General features: G+C 39.0%; 1 protein-coding gene across 2 annotated transcripts in view; it reads left to right on the top strand.

The window, feature by feature from the left end:
• The window catches only part of sipa1l1 (signal-induced proliferation-associated 1 like 1), a 141167-nt gene extending 130796 nt beyond the window's left edge, over positions 1-10371 (top strand). The window contains exons 19-23 of one of the 2 annotated variants that reach the window (XM_057822123.1): positions 303-537; positions 707-877; positions 3483-3594; positions 3851-3929; positions 7164-10371. In XM_057822123.1, the coding sequence (XP_057678106.1) occupies positions 303-537; positions 707-877; positions 3483-3594; positions 3851-3929; positions 7164-7307 (741 nt within the window). In that variant the 3' untranslated portion in view covers positions 7308-10371. The remainder of the gene's footprint in view (positions 1-302; positions 538-706; positions 878-3482; positions 3595-3850; positions 3930-7163) is intronic. The other variant, XM_057822121.1, reaches the window with a different exon arrangement.
• Positions 10372-20862: the final 10491 nt, after the last annotated feature.

The following is a 20862-nucleotide window of genomic DNA, read 5'->3' as shown; positions in this document are numbered from 1 at the left end:
GTTTTCTCAAATCAATCTCCTTTGTCTCATTGATGTCTTTGCTCATTTTGACTCATCACTTGCTCCTAAGGGTACCCTTAGGAGCACAAACTCAGACACAAATAAGCAGAGAATGAGATAAATTTGAGATGATCAAATTTGTCTCACGAGACGAGATTAAGCAACAGATGAGTACCGTAGCAAATTTTTGCTATGGGAAGTAATGTCCAGTTTAGTTAAAAATGTGCTGACGCTTTCTCCTGTCATGAAATAAGAACTTTGTATTTTATATTTTATCACAACATGAACAATTTCCTCTACAGCATGCCCAAAAATCCCCACCAAGCCAACCCCCAAGCCGCCGCCGTTCACTCCATCGCACTCTATCCGACGAAAGCATCTACCGCGGTCAGCGCCTTCCCTCTTTGACTGATTCGATGATGGAAGCGGCACTCGGCGCCGACGTTCTCTTTAGCTGCTCCACTCTACCGCGCTCACCCACAACCCGTGGTGTACCCCTTCGGCGGCCCTCCTATAAGCTGGGAGTCAAACTTCATGGTAATAGAATGGATTGTTAATGCGTAAATAAAGGCTGGAATACAGAGTCTAAATACAAAATTTGCCTCTTAGTAATAAAAAAAAAAATGTAACTAACATTTCCCAGTCAAAAAAAGAAATGTTCCAAATTCTCTCACCACTTTACAAACAATCTTCATTCTCTTTATAGGTGACCTCTCCGCATCTGACACATCATTGGTGGATTTAGTGGAGCGTCATCGTGGGCCTCTACCTCAGGAGCTGATGCCCCTTCCATCCTCTGAAAGGGACAGCCCACTTGACTGGACACACCTTGTAGATGTGGCCAACACATTTGACAATGAAAGGAACACACACTATGGTATTGTTGATGTTCTGATAGTTGTGTTATGTAATGATTTTAAACCTTTTGATAAAGCAGGTAGTCCCAGGGTTACGACCAGTTTTGTTAATCTTACTTTAAAAAGTAATTACTCACAGTTAAAAATTACTTCTTCCAAAAAGTAATTGAGTTAGTAACTCAGTTACCTGAATGTAAGAGTAATTAGTTACTTGGCAAAGTAACTGGTGTTAACTTTCATGTTTCCCCCCCCCCCCCCCCAAAAAAAAACCATAGTAACCTTTGCTATGTTTTGAAGTCATTTAATGTTGTGAATCAACCATTAAAGTTGTTATAATTTCTGCCATTATTGCATTAGTTCCATACTTTCGACACGTGAAAGTTTTAAAACCGTTTCATCATTAAAGATTAAGGAGTATTTTAGATAAAAAGTTACTTAGGTTCGGGAGAAAGGTTCTCTACAACAGAACAGTCCTGAGAAGTCTACTGCTTTAAGATGGTGGCTGTTTTCTAATGCCGGCGAGTCGATCATTTCACATCTAGTTCTCTATACATGTGCTAACGCTGCCGTGTCTGTCATTTTGTATCTAGTGCTATATTCATGTGATATCTACCTTAGCATAATTTGGGCGTAGTTTGTAGGCTATTGGATACAGTCAGGAATTATTGGAGCCACCGAGCATCGCGTGTTCTACGGCGTCACAACTCCCTTCCCTCCTCCCCACTCCCGCTCTACTCTCTCGTTTCCGTGAGTCCGTCTCTCACAGACTTTTCTCACGTCATTCAACAAACATAGTAATGCATAGTAACACACACATTTACATCCTCATTAACGATAACGGCGTTGCCAAGATGAGAAAAGTCATTAAGATTACGGACTACTGAGAAAAAAAAAAACGCAGTTGTACTCTGATGCCGTTATTAACAGCACTGGTTATGACGTACCCGACTTGCGTGATTTCAACTTTACAATGCCAGTCTTGTCCGCCATTTTGCCTTTTTTTGTTTTGCTTTGTTTGTTTGTTTGTTTTAATCACGTAAACAATACCTACTTCCCTTTGGCGTTCTTCATGTCAGGATCTGCCTCCTCTTCTAGCAGCATAGCCATCCTGCAATTCCTTTCAGCCGGGAGAGCTGCCGCTTCCCTGTTCTCATTCTGCTGCTCCTGCCAATCCCTCGGCACCGACTCCTCTTGCGAGTCCTGATCCGTTTTTTTGTGTTTGGATGGTGGGCTCGGGTTGAGAAGGCCATCTGAGCGGCTATGACCCACCCTCTCTCGCCTCCTTACTTTTTCAACGACGCCCTTTTCTTTCAGCAAGCCAACTCACTCGCGAGTAAAACCCGAGTAGTCATTGAATATAACGGCATTTAACACAACGTACCTCACAGTGTCTTATTGTTTTACTTTATTTTATTAATATGACATATACAGTAATCCTTCGCTACTTCGCGCTTCAAGCTTTGCGCCCTCAGTCCATCGCGGATTTTTTTCTTAATTAAAAAAAAAAATATATATATATATATATATATATATATATATATATATATATATATATATATACAGATGAGCTGTCCCAAGCCGATCGCGTAGTTTCACTCTCCCTCGACCCCTCCCTCCCTCCCTCCCTCCCTCTCCCTGCTCTTTGTTGTTCAGGCAATGCACGGGAGTTGCTTGTTAAAGTTAACGATGATTGATAGACGTCTTCTGATCGATTCGATTCTGATTGTGATCTTGGCATAGATCCCTGGAAGCCTCAGCATCAAAGAGCCGCATGCATCAGTCATCGTTTAACTTGTTAACTAGTTGCTGTGGCAACTTATTGTGTGTAAGTGAAGAGCTTGACCGGATTTGAGTAGACTCGCGCAATTAAGCATTTAATCAAGACAAGCATTTTTATGCTTTATTCTTGTTTAAAAATAATTCAGTGGGACAGTAGCATGTTTAAAATGTATAATTATTACACACACACACACACACACACACACACAAAAATTGGCGGGGGGGGGGGGGTTGTCCCGCTACTCCGCGGTTTTTCACTTATCGGGGCGGGTTCTGGTCCCCATTGAGCGCGAAAAACGAGGGATCACTGTCATACATGTTTTTAGATAGTTATTTTGACATTTAGAAGGTATTTAGGGGTACTGAAAGGGTTAATTCTGACTGAGGGGGAAATTCGGGTTACGTTACTTGTTTAGGAACGGAACTCCTTCGTAACCTGGGGACTACCTGCATATCGTTAATGAAACTCAAAAATTATTATTATTAAGTTTTCAACACCCAGAAGGAAATCAATATGTGAAGGAAATGCATCTAATGTGTAATTCACTTTCAGAAAGTGAAGCAAAAATACAAACCATGCTGTTGAACATTGCTTTGCAAATTCATCTACAAACTTAAATGAGGTCCTTCACAATTTTTTTTTGTCTAAAACTCACTTGTGGGAATCATTACTTTTTAGAAAGAAACACTTAAAACAACAGTAAGTGCATTAAGTTAAAATTGTCAGCTGTTGTTCACTACCACCTATTTTCTCAAACGAATTTGATCATTTTAGATCTGACTGTATTCATATCCGATTCAAACTTGGGAAAATGAAAACAATGATTACGTGCATGTCCTTTTCAGTCCAGAGAAGTTACGTGTTTGGAGATTCAAACCACAGAAGCAGTGGTGCCTCCAGTCCTCAGCAGAGCCACATAGAGCTGCAGCCTGCTCCCATGTCCCGGCCTGCATCTAGGTAACACATGCTTTTCTTTCCTGAACTTAATCGCAGGCATAATTGTGATGGAGCAGATTATCACGAATCGCGACAAAAAAGGCATTACACGCTTCAGTGAGGATTGCTAATGACTATAAATGCAGCCCAAGTAAATGTTACCTGTTATATGAACAAAATGGAAGTGGCTCACAGCTTCATAGTGTAAACAGTTTTGTGACTATGTTCATAGGAAAGGTTCAGTCTGTAATGAATCAAATTTGTATATTCTACACAGTGAGGGTCACATAGGCCTGGAGAGAAAAGTGACCAAGTTAGAGGCAATGGTGAAGATGCTCCAAGAGGACCTGAAGAAGGTGGGAAGAACATACTCTATACAGAATTACAGTACCATTATTCATTTTGTCATCACCAGTGAGTTCATTGAATCTTACTCGCTTTTTGCATACATGGAGAAAAAAAATTATTGAGCTGACGCCAAAGCATGGTCCACCCTAACAAATTTTTATTATCTGTTTTTATGAAACCCACTGAACACGCCTAACACCATAGCGTTATCAGATAAGGCAGGATAATCTTTCAGAGACATTAGATAATGTTTGATGATTTGATCGGAACAAATGTTTAAATTTGTTTGGGGTATCTGTGATTATATGTGTGTACACCAGTTAGGCACAATATCTGTTAAGTTAAAGAGTTTGAGCTTTTAAATCTACAGTTACACTTTATTTACAATGTAGTGTCACTATGAAGCTCCATGTTTTTTTTGTTTTTTGTTTTGTATTCTCACTGGCAACACCTACACAACCTACATAATATGTAATGGGAGACTTTCAATAGTGCCTCATAATATTGTAATATTTTGATTCGCAACACAATATGAGAATGCCTAACCAGGTAAGTTTCTATCTCTGTTAGTCTAACACTATTAATAACATTACATACTTTTTATTAAACCCATTTCCTGGTCATAAATAACTAAATAAATAAATAACTACATAAAAAACTGCAAATCCTTAAAATAATTTATTTCCGGAAGAAAAATCTTACTGGTACTGGTTCTTTTTGTGCAATTCGTTACTATGAAATGTCAAAACAATCATACAATACGAATTAGGGCTGCAGCTATCAATTACTTTGGTAACCTATTGATTGATTTGTTCAAATAATCGAGTAATCGGATTACAAACATTCAAAGCGTTGAAAAATACATTTTAGGTGATGTAAAACAAAGGAAAATGTATTTATGCTTGCCAGAACATTTATTTTGACTTGCCAAGATTTCACTTTCAAAAGAGCATTAAACGCATTACAAAATAAAATACTTGAGTGTTTCTTCAAACCATGCAGAATTGAACTTTCATTTCACAAGAGCAATAAATGCATTTGAAAATGATTAAAATACCTGAGCTTAGCCTCAAACGGTATAAAAAAAATAACTAAATGGGATCTAACTACAACAAAAGAACAATGGAGGAAGTCGGCGTGATTTCACGATGACGTCACATTGCTTAGCACCGTGTCGCCATTTCGCGAAGTGGGCTCAAAAAGCTAAACATTCCGTAGACAAACGTCTAAAATTCATATATTTCAGGTGTGTTTTGCGTCTTTTTTCATAAAAAAGTCTTAAAAATGGCTTACTATTATCATGAGTCACTGCCGACAGACGCGAGGAGGCGATAGAATTTAAAATTACCGTGTATTGGCTTGCAAATGTGCGCATACAAAGTCGTAGCTGATAGCTGGATGAACAATCCAAAGGAATGGCCTGCAGTGTAGTTCGGAAACATCTACAACTACCTCATAAAGTCACCCAGTAAGTTGACCTTTATCAATTACGTGGAATATGTACTGTGTGGAACTAAGAAAACTGGTAGTATATACGGAGTGATTATTTCTGCCGTAACCGGTAATTCGCCTCCAAGCATTATTTAGCCATGAACATGTCACGGCAAAATAACCAATTCCCACCAGGCCAATAATATACTGATTGACTAATCAGAGCAGTTCACGGCAAAAGAAAAATAACGCTTTGCGAGTTGCCGGTTACGGTAATAATAACCACTGCCTAGTCTATTGAATCCTAGCAGCTAATTGGGGGAAGAAAAAAAAAAAACGATTTACTCACCAGTAATAAAATGTCGGCTACGAACGTAAATGTGCTTGGATTTAGGTTCCCACAGGCGAGAATAGTCCACGGAACCGTCTTCTTTTACTGTTCCTCCATTAATTGCTTTCAGCCATTGGTTTCTCCTTTTCTTCTCACGAGGAAGAATGAAGAACTTCAAATGCGGCTCCGAACTGAGACTTCGCAACAATAATCATGACTCCATTATACCAATCAGACGCAAGTTTGCCGTTCTATCTTCACACCAGCTTGTTCAATCATGTGGTGTCTTTAAAGCACTGTAAAAAATGAAGTATTTGATATCAAGCGCTGCCCTCAACATGACTCGAAAGTGTGGATTTAAATCTCTCTCCCAGTTTTTATTTGGCAACGATTGACAACGGAATGCGGAAAACGGTTAATTGTAATTTTTTTGTTACTGTTTCTCCAATATGTTAGATGATAAATAATCGATCCAAACAAACAAAAAAAAAAAGGAAAAAAAAAAGTTTATAACGGTAAATATATGAAAAAGAAAATATCGACCACTCCTTGATGTTGTCTGCGATTTCTGCATCACGACCCTTCTTATATGACCATGTTTCACCCATAAAATCCCCAAAATATCCAGCTGTGGCCATTCACAACTGTGTCATGACAATCAGTGATACATGCTACACGGAGTTTTTGGATCGAAACAAGGTAAGTACGCTATAATATCTCGTTAAAGTCATGGCGTCTGTAATGCTGCTCTCGCGCGCTCTCACCTCCACATAGGGTTTTGCTGTTTAAATTTTTTTTTTTTTAAATGCCCTCCTGTTCAAAATTTTCCTTCCACCAGAAAATTTAGATTTTAAGCCTTACAATGATGTATCACACATGCATATCGGACAATTCTGAAAGTTGGCCACATTGGGGGTGTCAGAGCAGAACTTCAAGTCACCTGAGTGTTTTCCGCCATATTTATATTTCTTTAGCTCAATGTGTTTATGTAATAGGTTATTATACAGCGTCATTATTACAAAAGTTGCTATAGATAACTTTGTGCTCGGAAAAAAAATACCATTGTTTAAAAAAAAAAAAAAAGTCCAACAAAAATATAAGCAGTTACTCACAATGTACTTGAGTATTCTTTTCACCAAATCCTTTTTTAACTTGTGCTTGAGTACATTTTTTGGACGACTACTTTTACTTGGTCGATTTTATTTTGAAGTAACGAGTCTCTTACTTGAGTAAAATTTTTGGCTCCTCTACCCACCTCTGTTTACCAGTTAGTTTTTGTACCTTTCAAAACCTTTCGTTTTACGGCTATAAAATATTTTTTGCAACCCATCAACTTAATCACTGCTGTTTTTTATTAGCATTATAGCATTAAGATTTTTTTTTTTTTTTTCAAAACTACTACTTTATCTACATTTCAAAGTGCCAACAGAGAAAAAAAAGTTAACGTTGATTACTTTTTGCACTGTTTGAAACCACACAGGAACGTGAGGAGAAGGTGCGACTTCAGGCTCAGATCAAGAGGCTGTGGGAGGACAACCAGAGGCTTCAGGAAGAGTCTCAGACCTCCGCTGCGAAGCTCAAGAAGTTCACCGAGTGGGTCTTTAACACCATCGACATGAATTGATGTTCCTAGTAAAAAAACAAACAAAAAAAACCACTTGTCACTGATTAGTTGTAAACAATAGTCACTCATCTTGCCGTGGCCATTCACCTCCTACCCTGCTAAAACCTGTACTGTATATAAAGGGAATCCACAACCTGAACTGCTTCCACGAGTGATCGGTGATCATAAGCCATTTCCTGACCTGTTTGGATGTGCTCTTAGCTGAGGTTTTCAAATGACTTGAGGCAGAGAATGTAACAATTCTTGAAATCCCAACCACTTGCTGTTTCACTGGAACACACTCCGGCACAGGTATTAATGAGCTGCTTCACCAAACTATGGGGAGCGCTTTTCATGGCCCCTCAATGGAGAAATTAAAAAGTTTGCGGCTGGATTTTACATTATTTTTCCCGCACAACACAGATTGTTTTGAATGCTCCCCTGGGCTTCTTGTTTTTCAACCAATGACTCAGCACTGAAGGCAAACTTTTTGTTTTTTGAAATGTCAATGTTGTCTCCTCTGGGAAACTGATAACAACATTGCATCCGTCCTCGACAGCACAAACCAGCTGACTCCACCACCTCCGACCAAGGAATAAAGTTAAAAGCCATTGGCAGCGGTGCCACGCCATAACTTCAGAATTTCTACCCAGAGTGCTTTGTGTCTTTAAAGCAATAGGGAGAAGACAGGAGACAATTCCCTGGAAAGATTTTTAAAAAGATTCTCATAAACACGATACTGCTGCACACGAGCCTCTATTTCCTCTCCACTTTAAAGCAGTGAACTTTCTTGTGTGACAAAGACATGAGAGAAGACTCTGGAAGTATCTGGAATAGTGGTAATTTGATTTTATTTTTCTGAGGAGGAAGGATAACTATGAAGGGTTTATTTATTTTTCTTGTATTATAATTCCAATGAATAAGTTGCTCTATCCGTACAGTACAACTGACATCAGTGTTTAGTTTGTCAAGAAGAAGAAAAAAAAAACAACTCAGTAAGTATATAATTTAATGGCTTTCTTAATCCTGGCTACAGCCTATCTGCATTTTAATTCTGTATTATGTTGTGTTTTGTGGTGCTCAAGCCTGCTGTCGTGTTGCTTTCAACGCCCTCTAGTGATGACTAGTGCAACTCTCATGGTTATTCCACGTGCCGCCAGTTCGTACACTTTGTATTTTTCCTCTTAGAACATTCGCCGGGTGGGCTGCGTAAAAACTTGGTGGCGAAACGGAAGCCAGCTTTGACTGACAATCATAGGTTGATGTTTGGGTAAAAGGAGCTGACTTTTTGTTCACTTGTATACTTTCCCTCAGGTGTGTGAACGTGTTAAGAAATTTATCTTTGGATACCATGAAATAACAACTGTGGAGCGTGTGTGAGTGAATGGGCGCGTCATAGAGTGAATGTACATCAGTCTATCCAGCTGTGCCTACAATCACTTAGGGTCATTTTTCCTCCCATGGTTAGCAGGGACGTACGTGCCTTTGAAAGAGCACCTGGGCAACACATGAAGTGAAAGACTCCTCTTCATCCAAACAGTTGAACACACCTAGTAACCAACAGTTTCAGAACAATTCTATCGATGTCACACCAGATAGTTTAGAAATATATTCAAAAATATCTATTAGATACACAATTTTTGGATACCTGGTATGTACAAGAAAAAATGCAATCTGTGACTCTGTTTTTTAGAACAAATGTTTTTTGAAGAACAAATGTTTCCATATTTCAACATTAGTATTAAATAGTCTTGTCCGTTGACAATATTGAATCATTATTTACAATAAAAGCACACAAACGCGAAAGCAGTTTGTACAATAAAATTTTTAGACAATGAATTTTAGTCATGTAAGGTGCAAAAAAAAATGTGTACGTTTACAATTCACAGGTGGAGGTTTTTCCAGACACAAAAACATCACTGCCTTCAAAACTGCGACTGCTGCCACCATACAACAATATTAGATCTCCACTCCATTTTTTAAAAAATCATACTAAATTGTCTCTCTTCTTGCAGCACAAGCTACTTCAAATACAGAGATAAATTCATTATAACGTCACTATACCCCCAATATACAGTCATGGACGAAATTATTGGCACCCCTGGAATTTTTCCAGAAAATACAGCATTTCTCACAGAAATTAATGCAATTACCAATGTTTTCAGGATCAATGTGTTTATTTCTTGGATGTGCATTGGAATAACAAAAAAAAAAAAAGCTGAAGGGAAAAGCCAAAATGTGCGCAATTTTACACAGAATGCCAAAAAAAAGGGCTGGGGAAAATTGTTGGCACCCTCAACTCAATATTTGGTTGTGCCTCCTTTAGAAGAAATAACAGAAAGCAATCGCTTGCTATAACCATCAATAAGTTTCGTGCACCTCTCAGATGGAATTTTAGACCAGTCTTCTTTTGCGGACTGTTCCATATCTCTCAGGTTTGAAGGGTGCCTTCTTACAACAGCAATTTTAAGATCTCTACATAGTGTTCAATACGATTTAGACCTGGACTCATTGATGGCCACCTCAGACTTCTCAAGCGCCTTGTCGCCAATCATTTTTTGGTGCTATTGGAGCTATGTTTTTGGTCATTGTCCTGTTGGAACACCCATGACCTTTGACGCAGACTAACTTTTCTGACACTACACCCTACATTCCGGCCCAAAACATTTTGATAGTCTCCATATTTCATGACTCCTTGCACACTGTCAAGGCACCCAGTGCCAGAGGCAGCAAAACAACCCCCAAAACATTATTTGACCTCCACCATGTTTGACTATTGCCACTGTGTTCTTTTCTTTGTAGGCCTCATTCTTTTTTTTTCTAGCACTGGGAACGAGTGTCCAACCATTTCTTAGTGCTATTTGAGGTATGTTTTGGGTCAGTGTCCTGTTGGAACACCCATGACAAGCCCAAAACATTGTGACAGTCTCCATATTTCATGACTCATTGCACACTGTCAACGCACCCAGTGACACAAAAAAGAATGAGGAGGTCCAGTGATGTTTTGGGGTAGTTTTGCTGCCTCTGGCACTGGGTGCCTTGACAGTGTGCAAGGAGTCATGAAATATGGAGACTATCAAAATGTTTTGGGCCGCAATCTAGGGTGTTGTGTCAGAAAACTGGGTCTGCGTCAGAGGTCATGGGTGATCCAACAGGACAATGGCCCAAAAAATACCTCATATAGCACCAAGAAATGGTTGGAGACAAAGCACTGGAGAATTCTGAGGTGGCCTTTGATGAGTCCGGATCTAAATCATATTGAACACTATGGAGAGACCTCAAAATTGCTGTTGCGAGAAGGCACCCTTCAAATCTGAGAGATCTAGAACAGTTCGCAGAAGAAGAGTGGTCCAAAATTCTGAGAGGTGCACAAAACTAGTTGATGGTTATAGGAACTGATTGCTTTCTATTATTTCTTCTAAAGGATGCGCAACCAAATATTGAGTTGAGGATGCCAACAATTTTGTCCAGCCCATTTTTTTTGCATTCTGTGTAAAATTGTGTACATTTTGGCTTTTCTTTTCACCTTTTTTGTGTTTTTCCAATGCAAATCCAAGAAATAAACACGTTCATACTGAAAAAATTTGTAATTGCATTAATTCCTGCGAGAAATGCTGTATTTCCTGGAAAAAATGCAGGGGTGCCAATAATTTCGTCCATGACTCTATGCTCAAATTAACTTTTTGTAATTATGACTATACTCAAATACTGAAGCCTTTTTTTGTACACTAAATTCTTTGGACATTGAATTTAGTCATGAAGCGCTCAGAAAAGTCACAAATACAGTAGGTGTTTTTATTGGAACAAAAACATCATTGTGTCTTTGTTTAAACAAAAGCTGTGATTCATTTTACAACATTTAACAAACTCTTATTGACGACAAAATTGTAATTGGAAAGAATCACTTTTCTTTTATGGAAGTTAGTTTTTTTAGTGGAAACTTGTCTGCTTGTCTTCTACAAATCCGTTTAGTGGTAAAATTTATTCTTTTGAAACCCAATTAACCTAATGAATTTAGTCAGGGAGGCGTTTCCTATTAATGTTTAATATTTCCACTTTTCAAATCTATTGAAATGTTTAAATGTGATGCATTTCTAACCTGACTGCATATTGCTCTTTGGCAGGAATGTAGAAACTAACAGACCTAAATTAATATGTTTACGTAAAATACTGGTGCAACTCGATCAATTAAAATATGCTAGAAAAGTTTGTTTCAGTTTGATTTGGTCATATATTATTTTGATTAATCTAATGCAGGGAAATACTTAGAAGACAAATTCATGCCTATTTTATATATTAAATATTGTAATTATGTAATCGTTCTTGAGCTGAAACTGTTTCCCATAATATTCTAATTTATGGAAATGCACCTGTACATTTAGCTGTTTCACTCTTAGAGATGAGCGAATTAGAAATGGAAATGGTTCTGTTTTAAGAATCGATATATACATTAGAGAAGTTAGTTGCTTGTCAGCCTAGCTGTATTTAAGATTGCAGCACATTAGGAATAATTGCTTGAGTTATCTAATACTGTGAAAGACAAATTACTCATCAAGATCAAATGCCACAGGCCAAAAGTAGCTAAGCCATTTACTCCCTTAAATAATTAGCATTGTTTAAATAGGAACTAGGTAATAATCCGTTTTCATCTCCATTCATAGTGCTCTATTTTTTGTTTTTTGAAATACAAAAGGCTGAGTGATAAAAGTGTGACGTGCAAATGTTTTGCTTGCAGCCATTCAATTCAGTCCATAGTTTGTTTTTTTTTGTTTTGGAGGGGGGTTGGGTGTCAAAGTAAATTGCTCAGATGTGCCATTTTGTACAGAACCTTTGCACATATTTTTGTCAAATAGATGGAGTTTACATATTTTGGTAAAGAGTGCAAGAACGACCCGTCCATTTTGTGCAATCTGTTAATTAGACGTGCTTTGCTGCTCTTTAGTTTTGTTATTGCAGTTTCTGACCAACAGAGGGAGGTGCTCGACTTTCTTATAAAGGTTAAAATATATATAGACCAGTTAGTTTCTTTCCCTAAGCTATCAATGACTGATCGGATGGACAGGCTTGAATTAATTCATTCTGTTTCTGTATTGATGCTCGTTTGCGGCGTAGTCATTGATTGCAGTAAGAGGCTCTTCACGAGTCATGATGTGATGTATCATGCAGGACCGTAGAATTTACAGAATACAAAATGCTGTTTAAATCCCGTGTCAATGGTCTATGTAGAGTATAAAGTTATGGAAAACAGACATTTGCAGTGATCACAGTATTAAAGTTTCTGAAATAAATGCATTCATCATGTCAATCATTTGCTGCATGTCCCTATTACAAAATTCAAAATACCCTTATGCCTTCACATGTTGGACTTGACAATGACAAACTTGCTTATTCACGTTAAAGTTTTTATGACAGCTGAAAATTAACTATCAGTAATTTCAAATTTTATTTAAAATTATTTACAAGTGAAAATGGGTGTCTCTTGATTTAAGGGTACCTTCTCCAATCCACAAGGCCTGCGCCTCTTTGCTCAACTACAACACACTGATGGATATTGAAAATATGTGGTGCCTCCATGTTTTACAGTAGAATGCTATTTTTTTTAACACGAAAATCTTTTTCCCTTCTACGCGAAGAAAGAAAAAGGCAGACAATGACAAAATTTGCCAAAATGCTAAATCACAAAGCGTGTAGGAGAGTGTTTTCTAGACAGATGACATGAAATTCATCCTTCATGTTTAGATGATAGTGTTTAAACATGAACGTTTTGGCCCGCTTTGCCATGTCTCGTACCTGTGTTGAGCATGTGGACATTTCTAACCTATCTAGACTTTTTTTTTTTTTTTGTCTTTTCGAAGTAAATTTTACATTCTCACGATCACCAAGTGAAAAATGAACCACCCAAGCCAAGAATAGATAATGTCTTAAAATAAAACAAATGACTATTCTCAAGAGTTTTTGAAAATTCCAAGGACCTGAGGATGGGATGTATCAAGAACCTTTGCAAATCCTTTTCAACCTATTGAATACACTACAAAGATGCAACATTAATTGTTCAAACTGTTTGAACTAGTGCTGCAACGATTAACTCGAGCAATTCGATTAGAAGAAAGATTCAAATTAAATTTTGCTGCATCGAGTATTCGTTTAGAATGGCATTGTTTGCATTTTGTTTTATTGATTTGGGTGGATACACTGCCCTCTAGTGGCAACAGCGAATATGACATAACTCATTTAACATGGCTGAATCCAGCTGCTCTCTGTTAAGACCAACATAAGGTAAGTTTTTATTTGAGTTGTTTTTTATGCATTCGGAATTTAGAAGTATAGCTAGCATTTTTCAGTGGGAATATGCGTTTGAACGGTTTAAGAGCATTGTTAAGAAAAAAAACAAAGCATTCGATATTTTATTTATTTACATATACTAGTATATTTATTCTGCAACGCATTAAATGTTTCTAATCCGATTACTCGATTATTCGAACTAACTATTTGATAGATTGAGTACTAAAGTATCGGTAGCTGCAGCCCTAGTTTGATCAATAACAGTTTGTTTGTTTTTTCAAGTCACTCTGAATTTTATAGCTGCAACACATTTACCAAAAAAGGTAGGAGAGGTGCAACAACACACTGGGGAAGTGAAGGAATGCAAAAACAAACCAACACTGTAAAAGCACAGAACTGCCAGTGTTCGTGAAACATTTCTACCGGGGCTTTCTCATTTTTATGTATTGCCAGCTCGTTTTAATGTATTGACAACTCGTTTCAACCTATTGACAACACGTTTTAGCGTATAGCTAACCTCGTTTTAACATATTGACAAACTTGTTTCATCGCCTAGTAGTTAGTGGTGAAGGCTAAATGCTAAAAACATTGCCTTTTCCCCATAAGTTCTCAGGGTTTTGGGCATACACAGTTGTACTCAGCCATGTGAGATATATGACAACGTAACGGACGTTGAAAAACCCTGAGGAACTTTGATTAATGTTTCCTAATAATAATAGGAATAACTACTTGTTGAAACGAGTTTGCCATTACGTTAAAACGAGGTTAGCATTACGTTAAAATGTGGTTGGTGATAGGCTTAAATTAGAAAACCATGGAAGAAATGTTTCACTAACACTGGGTGCTCTGTGCTTCCGTACAACACACAGCTGTTCTTAACATTACACAGCTGACCATGTTAATTGGAAACAGGTGTCATGATTGGGTATAAAAGGCGCATCAGTGAAGCCTCAATTCACAAGCAAGGATGGGGAAAGATTCATCACTTTGTGAAGGACTGTGTGAGCAAAAAAAAAAAAAAAACTATCCATCTACCGCGGTCGGGTCACGGGGGCAGCAGCTTTAGCAGGGAAGCCCAGACTTCCCTCTCCCCAGCCACTTCAACCAGCTCCTTTGGGGGGATCCCAAGGCGTTCCCAGGCCAGCCAAGAGACAGTCTCTGCAGCGTGTCCTGGGTCATCCCCGGGGTCTCCCGCCGGTGGGACATGCCCCAGGAGGCCTCTGAAACAGATGCCCAGGCCACCTCAGTAGCGGCTCAACGCCGAATCCATCCCGGATGACCGAGCTTCTCACCCGATCTCGAAGGGAGAGCCCGAACACCCTGCGGAGAAAACTCAGTTCGGCCGCTTGTATCCGGGATCTTGTTCTTTCGGTCACGACCCACAGCTCATGACTATAGGTGAGGGTAGGAACATAGATCGACTCGTAAATCGAGTGCTTTGCCTTTCGGTTCAGCTCCCTCTTCACCACTACGGACCGGTGCAGAGTCCGTATTACTTCAGACGCTGCACCGCTCCGCCTATCGATCTCCCGCTCCCTCCTACCCTCGTTCGTGAAGAAGACCCCAAGATACGTGAACTCCTCCACTTGGGGCAGGATCTCATCGCCGACCCAGAGAGGTCACTCCACCCTTTTCCGACTGAGGACCATGGTCTCGGATTTGGAGGTGCTGATCTTCATTCCAACAGCTTCACTCTCAATTGCGAACTGCTCCAGTGAGAGTTTGAGGTCACGGCTTGATGAAGCCAAGAGTATCACATCGTCTGCAAAAAGCAGAGATGCAATTCGGAGGTCACCAAACCGGACCCCTCAACGCTTCGGCTGCGCCTACAAATTCTGTCCATAAAAATTACAGAATCAGTGACAAAGGGCAACCTTGGCGGAGTCCAACCCTCACTGGGAACGAATTCGACTTACTGCCAACAAAGCGGACTAAACTCTGACACCGGTCGTCCAGGGACCGAACAGCCCTTACCAAGGGGCTCGGTACCCTGTACTCCCGGAGCACCTTCCATAAGACTCCCCGAGGCACACGGTCGAACGCAGTCTCCAGATCCACAAAACATATGTCGAATGGTTGGGCGAACTCCCATGCGCCCTCGAGGAATTTTGACCCATTATAAAAATATTTTGAATTTTTTGTTCATTTAATTCATATTTGTTGTTTTATACACATTTTACCTGCAAAGTCTTAATTTTAAATTCATGTATTGGAAAGTCAATTACATGCGAAGACAATTTTGGCACTGGGTAGGGCTATGCCACCCGACCCCCTCTTTGATCTCCACGTATGGCTATTACGTTAAGACAGTTATCAATACATTAAAACGAGGTTAGCAACAGGCTGAAACGAGTTGTCAATACGTTAAAACAAACTGGCAATACGTTAAAACGAGAACATTCTGGCAAAAATGTTTCACTAACACTGGCTGCTCAGAGCTTCTGTACAATACCTAGTTGACTTTGGAGACCTGTGGCACCAATGAGGGCCCTGCGATGCTTCAGAAAGCTATTGTCAGGTAATAGTTCATCACTACATCTACAAATGCAAGTCGAAATGCTAACAGTCAAAGCGAAAGCCATATGTCAACAATTCCCACAAATGCTGCTGCCCTTTCTGGGCACCTGGACCTTTTGCAGTGGACTGACTCAAAGTGGAAAAATGTGCTATGGTCTGACAAGTCTATATATATAAATATATATATATTTTTTTACCAAATCATGGAAGTTTTGTCCTATATGGCCAATGAGGAAGAAAAGATCATCCAGAATGCTAGCCGTACAAAGTTCAAAAGCTGGCATCTGTGAAAGTACCCTATTGCCCATGGCACGGGTAATTTGCACATCTGTGAACACACCATTTCAAGCTGAAGGGAACATAAAGTCATTGGAGTAACATATGCTGCACTCCAAGCAATGTATTTTTCAACGACATTCCTGCTTATTTCAGAAGGACAATACCAAACCACATACTGTGTTACAACAGTGTGGATTCATAGCAAAAGAAGTAGTCGAGTGGTTTTCCACCAATCCTTTTATATTCCATCTGAGAAAGGAGTAGAAACAAGTGTCTCGAAGAGTTACAAAAATGGTCTGATTGCCGGGTCATTTCTGCACTCTCTCCTTGGTGTTCTTCAAGCGTCATTAGAGTTAATGGTGAGTACCGTACCACGAAATGTAACATTTATAACACAGAACTTGAATGGCAGTTAAAAATGTGAAAAGCAATCAACAGTGGCGCATTTTCCATTTCAAAATGCTACGCCTCCACCTCACATCAATGAGGTAATGTTTTATTGACATTTGTTTATACGTTTTTCCTTCTGTTTACAGCAGGTAATCTTGTTCAGACATACAGGGTGTCCATAAAGTCTCTTTAGCATTTCAAAAATGTATTAAAAATGCAATTGATTAGATATTTTATTCTGATTTTTTCTATTGTATTCAGCGTTTATTGAAGTTTTTTTTTTTTTTTTTTTTACCTTTTTTAATACACTTCTACATGGGCACCATTAGTTGCATGAAGCACATCAAGACGGTACTCGATTTCTTGCCAAGTTTGCTGTAGCATCGCCTCATCAATTATGGCAATGGCATCAGTAATCCTTCGCTTAAGGTCAGTAATGTCCCTTATCTTTGTTCGATACACGATATCTTTAACTAGCCCCATTGAAAGAAGTCCAGGGGAGTGATATCTGGTGAACGTGGCGGCCAAGGAATTGGCCCATCCCTTCCAATCCATCGGTCTGGAAATGTTTGATTGAAGAACCCAAGAACATGCAGCCCCAATGTGGTGGTGCACCATCTTGCTGAAAAATGATGGTTGGTTGAAGGTCATTCTGTTGTGGTGCCACATATTCAGTTAAAAGGTCAAGGTTAACATTTGCCGAAATTTATGTATCGATGAGGAAAAATTGACCAATTATTCGATAAAAAACTTTAATAAACATTGAATACAGTAGAACAAATCTGAATAATATAATCAATTGCATTTTTAATATTTTTTTTAAATGGTGAAGAGACTTTATGGACACCCTGTACATTATTAAAACAGTTATATAACTGTGATTTGTGCTTTGTCAATCTGAGCCCTGTGATCGTCTGGTAGCCAGTCCAAGGTGTATGCGGCCTCTCCTGAATCTCGTCCGAGTTGGATACTGGGATAGGCTCCTGCTCACCGATGACCAATCAAATGAGATCAAGATACAGTAGGGCAAACAAGTATTTAATCAACCACCAATTGTGCAAGTTCTCCTACTTGAAAAGATTAGAGAGGCGTGTAATTGTTAACATGGGTAAACCTCAACCATGAGAGACAGAATGTGGAAAAAAAAAAAAACAGAAAATCACATTGTTTGATTTTTAAAGAATTTATTTGCAAATCATGGTGGAAAATAAGTATTTGGTCGATACCAAAAGTTCTTCTCAATACTTTGTTATGTACCCTTTGTTGGCAATAACAGAGGCCAAACGTTTTCTGTTACTCTTCACTCTTCGCTTTGTGTAAAGAAATCAACTTTGGGAGCAATTATTAGAAAATGGAAGACATACAAGACCACTGATAATTTCCCTCGATCAGGGGCTCCATGCAAGGTCTCACCCCGTGGCGTCAAAATGATAACAAGAACGGTGAGCAAAAATCCCAGAACCACATGGGGGGACCTATTGAATGACCTACAGAGAGCTGGGACCACAGTAACAAAGGCTACCATCAGTAACACAATGCGCCGCCAGGGACTCAAATCCTGCACTGCCAGACGTGTCCCCCTGCTGAAGCCAATACACATCCAGGCCCATCCGCGGTTCGCTAGAGAGCATTTTGATGATCCAGAAGAGGACTGGGAGAATGCGTTATGGTCAGATGAAACCAAAATAGAACTTTTTGGTAGAAACACAGGTTCTCGTGTTTCGAGGAGAAAGAATACTGAATTGCATCCAAAGGACATCATACCCACTGTAAAGCATGGGGGTGGAAACATCATACTTTGGTGCTGTTTTTCTGCAAAGGGACCAGGACGACTGATCTGTGTAAAGGAAAGAATGAATGGGGCCATGTGTCGAGAGATTTTATGTGAAAATCACCTTCCATCAGCAAGGGCATTGAAGATGAGACGTGGCTGGGTCTTTCAGCATGACATTGATCCCAAACACACAGCCAGAGCAACAAAAAGTGGCTTCGTAAGAAGCATTTCAAAGTCATGGAGTGGCCAGCAACATTGTGTAAAAAGCTTGTGAAGAGTTACAGAAAACGTCTGGCCTCCGTTATTGCCAACAAAGGGTACATAACAAAGTATTGAGATGAACTTTTGGTATTGACTAAATACTTATTTTCCACCATGATTTGCAAATAAATTCTTTAAAAATCACAATGTGATTTTCTGTTTTTTTTCTCCACTTTGTCTCTCATGGTTGAGGTTTACCCATGTTGACAATTACAGGCCTCTCTAATATTTTCAAGTGGGAGAACTTGCACAATTAGTGGTTGACTAAATACTTATTTGCCCCACTGTACATAGAAGATGGATGGATGGTATGAGGGCCCCCTGCCAGTTGCCACACATTAATTAGTGTACTAAAAAATGTGCTGTATGTATTTGTCACATTTTATGTGTGCTGTCAGTCAACCTGTTTTTATTTAAGTCTGTCTTGTTCAAGGCAATAGCTTTGGAGGTGCTTGCCGAAGAGAAGAGGTGTAACAGCGGAGGCGTTTATGGATTAGTCATCTTTGGTACAGGTGGACAACGTGGGGGCTGAATCACTTAAAGGATTTTCTACAGAGAAGCCGGATGAAGGAAAACTGAAGGTTTGTTTACATTTAAAGGCTTCACTTGAACTTGCATGACTAATATGAAATTGATCTTACAGTTTTTATATAAAGTTGAAATGTCATGGCAGCACAATGCACAGTAGATGTTTATTTGAGGATTATCAAGTTTTTCTAAAAATAAAAAAAATCAAGCTTTTTTGCAGTCAAAGTGCAAGGTTTCTTGTGATTAAATGGTAACCAGTCCAGGCTGCAGTGATGAGCTCCAGGCTTGTGCACCCTAAATAGGACAACGCAATATAGAAAATGAAGTGAAGGACATGTAGTGATTAAGATACTTTTTTTGCCACAGACTGAAATACAGTAATGAAAAAATAAATTTACTGTGGCTGGCAAAACAATAGTAAGTCACTTTGTAGATATTTCTAACTTGTCTCACTTATTATAAGTGTTGAGAGAGGGTAAGTCTGCAAAGCTAAAAGACATCACCAACTTGGGATGTCCCGATCCAATCACGTGATCGGAAATCGTGCCAATTAGGCCATTTGTCAGCGGATCGGAATCGAGTGAAAAAGATCGGATTTTTAATTTATGCTAGATAATAATAATAAAAACTTGTGCTGGCTATAGTCGCCATGGTTTAGTGCCAGTCAACATTTTACAGTACGTTACTGCTACCTTGTGGTCATAATAATTCACTGCATCCACGTTGTGACACAGTTTTGAACAAATGCTCATTCACTTTTACAGTAGACAGCTTGTCCCTCGCATTGACGCTGTTGATTGCTTTGTTATGTTTCTCCCTTGGAAACTATACTGTATGTCTGTAGGTATTTTTAATCTATTTATTATCTATTTTAATCTATGCCAACCTGTTAATATTCACAATATGTGTGTGTATGAGGAAAAGCTATATGCACTTTGCACTCCTTGTGATTTTGCAAGATCGCCCACTTAGAAAATGGGTAGAGGTCTGATATTTCAATCGTAGATGCATTTCCACTCATAGAGACATAATCTTAAAAAAAAAAAAAAAAAAAAATCCAGAAATCACATTGTATAATTTTTTTTAAAAATTATTTGTAATTTACTGGTGTTCATGAGTATTTGTACCCATGAGAATCAGAGTCAATAATTGTGACACTCGAAGTGTTTTCAGTCTACCTTAAAAAAAAGTTCACCTTCACCCCATGAGTAACCACCCACCCACCACCCATTTGAGTTCAGTATTGTTGCCTGTGCACCTGATAGTCAGTCACAATCCAACTGCTACCATGAGCAAAACCAAAGAGCTTTAGACACCAGAGACAAAATTGTTGAGCTCCACAAAGCTGCAAAAGGCTATTGGACAATTGGAAAGCAGCTTAGTGAGAACAAATCAACAGTTGCAGCAATTGTTAGAAAATCGAAAAGTATAAACATGACTGGTAAGCTACCTCGGTCTGTGGCTCCCTGTAAAATCTCTCCTTGTGGAACATCACTCATGATGAGAAAAGTGAGGGCTCAGCCTAGAACTACATGGCAGGAGCTG

The sequence above is a fragment of the Corythoichthys intestinalis genome, chromosome 19, assembly GCF_030265065.1.
Source record: "Corythoichthys intestinalis isolate RoL2023-P3 chromosome 19, ASM3026506v1, whole genome shotgun sequence".
Taxonomy (NCBI): domain Eukaryota; kingdom Metazoa; phylum Chordata; class Actinopteri; order Syngnathiformes; family Syngnathidae; genus Corythoichthys; species Corythoichthys intestinalis.
This window is presented reverse-complemented; position numbering and strand designations above follow the sequence as displayed.